At 42.4% G+C, this 10,184-nt stretch overlaps 1 protein-coding gene and 1 non-coding gene across 2 annotated transcripts; one reads left to right on the forward strand and one right to left on the reverse strand.

Moving 5' to 3' along the window:
• Positions 1 to 5,331: 5,331 nt before the first annotated feature.
• LOC130847190 (U6 spliceosomal RNA) lies at positions 5,332 to 5,436 on the forward strand. Its single transcript, XR_009051982.1, has one exon. It is a non-coding gene; the product is annotated as a U6 spliceosomal RNA (small nuclear RNA).
• Positions 5,437 to 6,559: 1,123 nt separating this feature from the next.
• On the reverse strand, positions 6,560 to 7,459 carry LOC130846161 (heterogeneous nuclear ribonucleoprotein A1-like). The gene is made up of 2 exons (XM_057724218.1): positions 7,151 to 7,459; positions 6,560 to 6,964 (listed from the first exon to the last, which is right to left on the reverse strand). The coding sequence occupies exons 1-2, from the start codon at positions 7,457 to 7,459 to the stop codon at positions 6,560 to 6,562; spliced, it is 714 nt and encodes a 237-aa protein (XP_057580201.1).
• Between the last annotated feature and the right edge of the window lie 2,725 nt (positions 7,460 to 10,184).

The raw sequence follows: 10,184 nt of genomic DNA on the forward strand, positions 1-10,184 counted from the left end.
CCCTCCAAGTCTATCCATGTTATTGCAAATGGCAAAATTTCATTTTTTCTTATGGCTGAGTAGTATTCCATAGTATATTTATACTACATCGTCTTTATCCATTCATTTGTTGATGGGCCTTTAGGTTGCTTTCATATCTTGGCTATTGTAAATAACGCTGCTATGAACATTGAGGTGCATGTATCTTTTCAAATTAGGGTTTTCATTTTCTTTAGATATATACTTTGGTGTGGAGTTGCTGGATCATGGTAGTTCTGTTTTTAGTTTTTTAAGGAACTTCCATACTGTTTTCCACAGTGGCTGCATCAATTTACATTCCCACCAACAGTGTAAAAGGGATCCCTTTTCTCCACATCTTTGCCAACACTTGTGGTCTTTTTGATGTTAGCCATTATGATCGGTGTGAGGTGATATCTCATTGTGGTTTTGATTTGCATTTCTCTGATGATTAGTGATGGTGAGCATTTTTTTCATGTGCCTGTTGGCTATCTGTATTAATCCAACATTTTCATCCCACAATTTTCAAACAATTCTTGCTGTCTCATGTGGTATCAACTACTTTTCCCAAATCTTTTCTTCTGAATCATTTCGTAGGGTAGCTATACAAGCTTATATGAGTTAAAGTCTTTCCAGCTCATTTAAAGAAAGAACGGGGAAAAATTACTCATAGTTTAAATTTGCTTATAAAGATGTTGAAAAGAGCCAGAGATGAGATAGTTTGGAAGAGAGTTTGGTCTGTGTGCCTGCATTTATTTTTCACATTTGCTGGAGTGGTCTGAAGTTAAGTCCTTCATTTCTGTAATTGGCCTGACTATTCTTGTTAGCAATTAGCTGGGACAGAACCGTGGCTGAACTTGTTTTTGGCATGCATGATATGCCTGGCATGCAAGGCTGTGGGTGAAGATGTCGGGGGATCACCACTCCGTATTGACCTCTGCATCCAGAGCACTTTCCAGACATTGTGGTAGCAGCAAATTTTACACATCCAACTCTACTCTGGCTGCCCCTTGGTCCTTCTTGGCCTCTAGCCCCTGCTGCTCTGAGACAAGGGGTTTCTTATGGAAATCACTTCCATCCACTCCCCACAGGCTTTCCTTTCACCTGGTTGAACCACAGGTTATTCTACCTTTGCTCTATCTCTTTACATCATTACCAGCAGAAATTCCTCATAGTCTCTGCAGGTGGATGTCTCTTCTCATAGGTTCCAGGACTGATACAGGCCATTTAATGGGCCCTTAGGAGGGGTGGGTTGGGGCAGAGTTAAAAATGCTTAGATTACTATCTTGACTGGAGTTCTGATTTCCCCACCCCCCACCTCCACTGCAGTTTTCTTAGTCACTTTCCCCTTTTCCTTCCCATTCTTTTTTTCTCTTTTCTTCTTCTTCTCCTACTTCTTCTTCCCCCACTTCTTTTTCCTCCCCCTCTTCTCCCTCCTTTTTAGAAATTATGTATGTTATATACACAGTAAATCGTACAATTAGGCTACACCCCATAGGCCTGCAAGGCCTGCACTTGCTCAGCTTTAAAATCAAAGAAAGAGCCTGCAGTCGGCAACAGAGATGTCAGTGGTTTAATGGATGGGGAATGTTACACATCTGAAGTAAGGTCCTAGAGTGATGCCCCACCGGGTGCAGTGGACAGCGGGCAGGAAATGGTGGCAGGGGAAGAAGGAAATACCAGTTATAGGGGAATTGATGTCAGGTTGGCTCATCGGTTACCAGGGAAACCAGCAGAGGAGCACGACCTTCACCGCCCCTTTGATAAGAACAATCACTAGCTGGAGCCTGAAACAAGTATGTAGGAACTTCAGTTGTGTTAGTAGGGGATAGGTGAGGCAGGCACTACTTGAGCAGGGAGTGTACAGAGAGCAAGAGAACAGCTATCTTGAGTGGCCTGGCCATACATGTACTAACAAAGGTATGCTGGATAAATTTCTTTCTTTCTTTCTTTGTTTATTTGTTTATTTATTCTGAGAACTTTTCCTTTTATTTATGTGTTTTTTAAGTTTATTTTTTATTGAAGTATGAGAGTTGATTTACAATGTTGTGTTAGTTCCTGATGTATAGCAAAGTAATTCAGTTATACACATATATACACATACTCTTTTCCATTATGGTTTATTACAGGATATTGAATATAGTCCCCTTGCTGTCCATCCATTCTGTATATAACAATTTGCATCTGCTAATCCCAAACTCACAATCCATCCCTCCCTTACCTCTCCTCTCCCTTGGCAACCATAAGTCTGTCCTCTATGCCTGTGAATTTGTTTCCGTTTTATAGATAAGTGTATTTGTGTCATATTTTAGGTTCCACATGTAAATGATATCATGGTATTTGTCTGTCTGACTTACTTCATTCAGTATGACAATCTCTAGGTCCATTCATGTTGCTGCAAATGGCATTATTTCATTCTTATGGTAGAGTAATATTCCTTTGTGTATATATGTACCACATCTTCTTTAATCATTCATCTGTTGGTGGACATTTAGGTTGCTTCCATGTCTTGGCAATTGTAAATAATGCTGCTATGAACATTGGGGTGCACGTATCATTTGAATTATAGTTTTGTGTGGATACATGCCCCGGAGTGGGATTGCTGGATCATATGGTTACTCTGTTTTTAGTTTTTTGAGGAACCTCCACACTGTTTTCCACAGTGGCTGTACCAGTTTACATTCCCACCAACAGTGTAGGAGGGTTCCTTTTTCTCCACACCCTCTCCTATGCTGGATAAATTTATGTGTGAGTGTGTAACTATCACTCAGATAAAAATATAGAACACTTCCATCACCCCCAAAGGCTGTCCCTCTTCAAGCAATATCCAGCCCCCAGCTAAAGGTAAATACTATTCTGACTTCTATCCCCATCAGTTGTTTTTGTCTGTTCTTGAACTTCATATGTATTTCTCCATTTGCTCAGATTTCTCTTTACTTTTCTTATTATGATTTTACAGTTTTCTTCAAATAAATTTCTTTTTGTTTTTTTTCTTAATTGAAGTATAATTGATTTACAATGTTATGTTAGTTTTAGGTGTACAACATGGTGATTCAATATTTTTATAGATTTTACTCCATTTAAGGTTATTACAAAATAATAACTATATTTCCCCGTGCTGTACAATATATCCTTGTCACTTATTTTATACATAGTAGTTTGTATCTCTTAATCCTTTACTCCATCTTGCCCCTCCCCCTTCAAGTGAATTTCTTAAAGGGAAATCTATGACATATTGGGCCTTTTATTATTATTTTATTTTATTTTTTTGGGGGGTACACCAGGTTCAATCAACTGTTTTTATACACATATCCCCATATTCCCTCCCTTCCTTGACGCCCCCCCCCAATTCCCCCCCACCCTCCCTGCCCCAGTCCTCTAAGGCATCTTCCATCCTCGAGTTGGACTCCCTTTGTTATACAACAACTTATATTGGGCCTTTTAAATATGGCATCTCACTTCCTGTTCCTGGGTTAGGCATTACTGTCCCCATTTTACAGGGGAGAAAACTGAGGCTGAGAGGTTAAATAATCAGCTTCAGCTCACATAGTCACTTTCTCACAGAATAAACAACAAAGTCCAGATACAAATTCACGCTGGTCTGCCTCCAAAGCCTGAGCTCTTTCCTCTATAAACTAATATCGCAACGAAAACCTTCTGCTTATGAACAAAATTTGATAGAGAGCCCTTTTTCACAGCAGTAAATTATTATTAAAGTTTGGGCTGTAGAAACTTTCCTGCATATTTTGAGAAATATGCTACAGTACCTTTATTTGCTCCCACCTGCTTCTTCCTTTCTCCTGAGACACCTACCAAATTCTCTCAAGTTTCCAAGGTGAGCTGGCCTCAGGTTTCCAGTGTTTTTGACCTACTCACACCAAGAGTAATAGTCAATTCCCCATTCTTTCCAGAAGAGAGCAGTAGAGTCCACACTAAATTGGTTAGAAGCTGAACCGCCTAAAGCCAAATTCCAGTGAGACCTGAGGCAGATGACTCGCCGAGCATTTACTACTTACTGATTATTGTGGACCGTATGCACACACAATAAAGCGTGCATAAAGTTTACCTACAATGTCGAGTGAAGTTTATTTTCTACATTCTGTTCTCTTTTCTCTTTGAATGCGTCCACACCCTTACCTTCTTTTATTGAAGCCTCTCACTCACCCTGCTTCTGACCTCCTCTCAGCTCCAAATGAGTGAGTGAGGAGTCTGTTTTCATTGGGCTCTGTTTTCTTTCAAAGAGAGTCCTAGAAAGTTGTTTGCCAATTTGTGTTCATGACTTACCTCAACGTGACTGCTAATGGATGACTCCAGTTCAACAAGCATGGCCCAACAGCTGGTTAGTGTTGGGCAAATCTGAAGAGAATTTTTTAAAAGCAAACATTTAAAAACTACAAATAAAAATAGCTGGCACTTATTGTGCCTTTACTAAGTGCCAGGTGCTTTTTAAGCCCAGGTGCCTGCAGAGGCCGTGGGGGCCCCCATGCAGCTGTGCACATGCAGGTGAGTTCCAGGTTCATGGAACAGAGTCTGCAGGAGATGGGCACCTCAGAGGACCAGCGCAGATGCTGAAGACATTTCTCTCTGCAACTTAAGAGCTTACTTTGGTGCTGAACTTGCTGTTTATCTGGTGTTGGTGGGGTAGAGCCTTTTTTCTGCTCTACTCAAACCTCTGTGAGGGTGCTTGCTTTGGCAGCATGAGGCAGGAGACAGATGGGCCCCCGGGGCAAACAGTCTGAGTTTGTTCCCTGTGGACTGATTCTCCGAGACAGGAATAGCAGGACAATTGAGAGAGGAGGCTGGGCCCTGCCCAGATAGGAGATAAGAGACCACATGTTCCTCACTCTCAAAGTCAGGAGACCTTCCTGACTACACATGTGAAAGGCTCCTTGGAGGTCAAAAAGGGAGGGATGCCAAATGATGCTAGGTCTAACCATAGGCCTCTTCGCTGGAATCCATCTTAGCTAAGAGATGCACACACACATGGGAAAATCCTGAGATAAGCCAAATACAGACTCTGAACCAGGCAAATCAAAATGAGTGGTCAAAGGAAACACGGAAGAAATGCCCATAAAAGTGATTCAAACTGCCACGAGGGGTGACTCTCTTTCTCTGAGTCTGCCCAAGTATCTATTCACATATACCTTTTATTCCCTAATAAATACTTTACTTGTTTCAGTATTTTCCGTCTTTGTGGGAGTTCTTTTCTACAAAGCTGTAGGGCTGGGGACTTGTCACTGACCATTGATCTAGTGGCTAGGATTCAGTGCTTTTACTGCCACGACCCGACCTCAATCACTGGCCGGGAACTGAAACCCTACTGCAAGCTGCTGCGGGCTGAGATCAAGCACATATACTAAAACTGGAACAATACAGAGAAGATTAGTATGGCCACTGCACAAGGATGACACACAAATTTGTGAAGTGTTCCATATTTTTTGGCCATTATGGGAAAAGAATTAAAAAAAAAAAAGAGTGGATAATAAAGAGATTAAACAATTCTTTGGGACTAAAAGCCAGCCCTCAGTCTAGATCCTTGAACTGATATAGTGCAAAAGCAACATTTAATTGGTTAAAATATATATGATTAAAAAAAAAGTGGATATATGTATAACTGATTCATTTTGCTGTACACCTGAAACTAACACAACACTGTAAATCAACTATACTCCAGTAAACATGAAAAAAAAATTCCCACTCCATTACAATATGTGAGCCAGCATTGGTCTTTCTTCAACTTTAAAAAATTTTTTTTAATCTTTTGAAATTAATTTTTTTGAGGGTATTAAATCGTTTATTGATTACACATGATAAGGGATGATACACAAGCTTCATTCCCATCTGTAACTTTATCTGGTACCATAATTCAATTTAGATATATTGCATAGGATGTGCCAACAATCATAATATTAATAACCAAAAAAATTCCGTGACTTTGCTTGGGTGACCCTTTTAAAGGTGAACTCCAGGTCACAACACAGTAACTGTCAGTTCAACTACACCACGATTTCTGAAGACAATAGCTTCTCCACCAAAGCAGGTTGTAAATAAATTTCAAATGGAACCTGGCATCACTCTGAAGGAATTCTAACTTCACACTGTTGGGGTAATTTACCAAAATGGCTTCAGAGTAGACTAACTTTACACAGCACGTTTAAAAAAAGACACATTTATTCAGCATCATGATCAGACTATTACATTTAGCAATCCACAGCATGGGTGCAAAAAAAAAAAATCTACATTAAAACGCTTTGTTGGAATGCTTTACACTTTCCACAGAACAGAAACTAAAATAACCTGTTATACAATTAGTCACAAATACAGTCCTCGAGGTTTTTTTGCCCATACACATGAGTATTGTCTAAAATATGTCTTCTTTGTAGCAGCTAGGCCCTGCCACCACTGTGCTTGGCTGAGTTCACAAATCTGTTGTAACCTGTAGCTTCCCTGTCACTTCTCTGGCTCTCCTCTCCTGCTAAGCTTTGTTTCCTGGCAGTAATGAAAACCTTCTGCCACTGCCATAGCTACTGCTGCTGCTGGAACTGCCATAGCCACCTTGGTTTCATGGTTTGGCAAAGTATTGGCCTCCACCGCCATAAGGGCCAGAACTTCTACCTCCAAAGTTCCCTCCTTTCATGGGTCCAAAATTTGAAGATTGATTGTTGTAATTGCCAAAATCATTGTAGTTTCCACCACCTCCAAAATTGCTTCCATCATTACCAAATCCATTATAGCCATCCCCACTGCCACCATATCCATCACCACTGCGGCTGCCACCAAAGCCACCTCGACCACTGAAGTTTCCTCCATGACCAAAGTTGTCATTCCCACCAAAACCACCTCCACGACCACCACCAAAGTTTCCAGAACCACTTCGACCTCTCTGATTCGATGAGGCACTAGCCATCTCTTGCTTAGATAGGGCTTTCCTTACTTCACAGTTGTGGCCATTCACAGTGTGATATTTCTGAATGACAATCTTGTCTACAGAGTCATAGTCATCAAAGGTTACAAAAGCAAAGCCTCTCTTTTTGCCACTGCCTCAGTCAGTCATGATTTCAATCACTTCAATTTTCCCATACTGTTCAAAATAATCTCTTAAGTGAAGTTCCTCAGTGTCTTCTTTAATGCCACAGACAAAAATCTTTTTCACAGTTAAGTGGGCACCAGGTCTTTGAGAATCTTCTGTTGAGACGGCCCTCTTTGGTTCCACAACTCTTCCATCCACCTTGTGTGGCCTTGCCTTCATGGCCGCATTCGCCTCTTCCACAGTGGCATAGGTGACACACCCGAAGCCTCTGGAGCGCTTCGTGTGTGGATCCCTCATTACCACACAGCGTGTGAGCGTTCCCCATGGCTCAAAATGGCTCCTCAGATTCTCATCGGTTGTTTCAAAGCTCAAACCTCCGATGAAGAGCTTCCGCAGCTGTTCGGGCTCTTTGGGAGACTCTGACTTAGACATGACGGCAGCGGAGGGGGGGAGACGTCAACGATGCTTACTTGGTGGTGTCCACGGGCAGAAAGCTGAAATTAATTTTTAATTTAATTAAACCTTTTAAAAGTTTTCTATCTTCAGCACACGTCTGGAACATAAATTATTGATAAATCCTTTGTGATGTGCATTAAGCTATTTATTAATATATAAAAATTAAAATGTATTAAAATCTTAAAAAAAAACAACAAAAAACCTCTGCGAGAGTGACTGGCCCTTTCTCCCTCTGATGTCCTGTGGTCCTCACAGCTGCATCACTTCTCTGGATCATTATCTTTACTGCCTTGTGCTCATCTTTACTATTCTGAGTGTATGAATGGTATCTACCCAAGCCAGATTGTGGGCTCCTCAAGGATCCTTCCATGCTGCACACTTTTTGACTCTCTTGTAACTTTCCATGGTACATAAGCTTAGAAAATCTTGATTGATTGGAACTTGGAGTGGGAGTCCCATTGCTAGTGTGAAATAAAAGTCATATTTTTATGACAAGACAAGAGACATTTAAACAAAAATTCTTCTCTGCCCTCTGGTCTCCTCTCTCCCCTCATTGTGCATTGTGTATCCACATTATGCAATGACTAAACCTCCCCCATCAGCGGGAATACCTGCTCAACCATAAACAGCAACATTCTCCTTGCAGCAACAAGACAACTCCTTAAAAGATAACATTCCTTCTTGATCTCATAAGTGGTCACATGACACACCACGATGGCGCTTAGATCTGGATTATGTAAACTGTCAGTAATACTTCATTTAATGTACAGCCCTCTGTCTCAAAAAATTTATATAAACTGTGTCTTGATTTCTAATGGGCGGAATAGTTCTCAGAGCTTCCTGAGATGCTCTTCCCAGGTAATAATCCTCAAACTTGGCTCAAATAAAGTTTTCCATTTCTTTCCTAGATCTACTGATTAATTTTTTGTTGACACGAGCACATACTAGCTGGCACTTCCCCAGTGTGTGTCCCAGTGTCCTCATCCATGACACAGGGAGGTTGGTACTTACCAACCCTGCCATTCTGGAATTCTTTGTATCTTGCTTTGTCTTTTTTAGGGTCTGTGTAGAGAAATGCTGAGTGACTAAAACCAGCCAGTTACTTCATGGGGGAAGTTGGCGGGGGAGGGCATGTCAATATCAGATCCGTTCTCAGCAGTCAAAGGGGGACATGGAGGTTTGGTTGGAGAGATCCCTGGGAGGTTTCACCACATTGGATGAAAATTCTGAGTTTGCTTTGCCTCAGCCTCTCTTTTCAGAAATAGCAGAAGCATTACAACCAGCATCACTCAAAAGCGGGAGAGAAATGGAGAACAAGGCTTCCTGAAAGGAAAAGAACCAATCACCAGCAGAGCTTTCCTTGGCATAAAATTAAATTGAAGAAAAATCTGCGTTCAAACAAATGGCTTGCTAAGTAGCTTTGTTTATGAGACACAGTGTTGTCCTGTGAATCTAATATGGAGTGCTATCTTACAGTTGATGACATTGTTTCACATCATCTTTGTTCCATTAAAGAATTTAATTCCTCGCTGTTGGTCAGACTTGAAATGGTGTTCAATGCCGTGGGCAAAGGAGATCATCTAAAGATGCGAGGGTCAGAGATTCTTCATTAAGAGTAATGGACGCACTTTGTGGGTTTCAAAACCCTCAAAACTGATTAGTTCTGGCATGTTCATTTTCTAAAATAACTGTTAAATAGAGGGAACAGGACTGGGCTTCAGAATCAAGGCCTGTTCTGGATCCCCTAGGGACCCAGGAGAGGTGATGGCTTCACGTCACTGGATCCCATTCCCTCGAGTGTAAGATTCATGTCTTATGTGTCAGCCTGGCTTGGGGGACAGAGAGTGAGCAGGTCAGCATGGCGGCGGGGGTGGGGGAGCGGAGTGGCTGCAGTGCAGGGAGGAGGAGACGACAAGCTGGAAAGCTGGCCAGGTCAGATGACAGAAGATGGTAGCCACGAGGCCAGGGTCTATGACCTGTCTTCTGCAGGCACCAGAAATCAGAGAGGGAATTACAAGGTCAAAGCATGTGGGGAAAATGGGTGTGACTATGTCACACAGGATGAACAGACAGGAAGATGGAGTCGGACTCAGCCATTATCTGGGCACATGCCTTGCAGAGCATTTGATGTCGAATTTTCAGCCCAGTGTGAGGTGCTGTTGGGTGGTTTTTATAAGCTCAACTCCATTTTTTATTTCTGTCTTCTAGCCCCTTGTCAGGGGGCTGCTTGTGCCCCTGTGGCTGCCCTGTGGCCTCTGTTCCCCTGACAGCCTTGCCTGGGGTGACCACGTGTCTGTGGCTCTGCTCTGCTGGCATCAGATCCAGGATGGTGACATCAGGTCAGGACCGCTTAGAGCCGGGTCACACCCACGCGATAGGACATGGCCCACACTGAACCGTACTCTCAACTCTGACAAGCTACCATCTTGGGTCCAGCACCCAAGTGTAGTCAAAGTGAGCTCTAAAGTTTGGTTTTGGTCCCTGTGATCTGCTATCATCTGCCCAGTGCATCCTAGTGGGGCCTGCTCGCCCTGGAGTTTCCTCATCCCACAACTCGTGTCTCTGGATCCCAGCCCCTAAGTGCCCTGCTCACCCCTTTCCAAAGGGACAGCCAAGTCTTGCTCAACAAATCATCTGGTGTGTGTGGAAAAGGCTCCAAGCTTCAGGGTCTGGGTTTTTGGTCTGGATGCTGGGGCTGTGA

Source organism: Hippopotamus amphibius, chromosome 2, assembly GCF_030028045.1.
Source record: "Hippopotamus amphibius kiboko isolate mHipAmp2 chromosome 2, mHipAmp2.hap2, whole genome shotgun sequence".
Classification (NCBI taxonomy): Eukaryota; Metazoa; Chordata; class Mammalia; order Artiodactyla; family Hippopotamidae; genus Hippopotamus; species Hippopotamus amphibius.

Bases quoted from the DNA above. Each gene is read 5' to 3' on its own strand.
- LOC130846161 (XM_057724218.1), bottom strand. From the start codon at position 7,459: ATGTCTAAGTCAGAGTCTCCCAAAGAGCCCGAACAGCTGCGGAAGCTC. The intron at 6,965-7,150 runs GTGAAAAAGATT...ATTGTCATTCAG, and splicing joins GACCTGGTGCCCACTTAACT to AAATATCACACTGTGAATGG.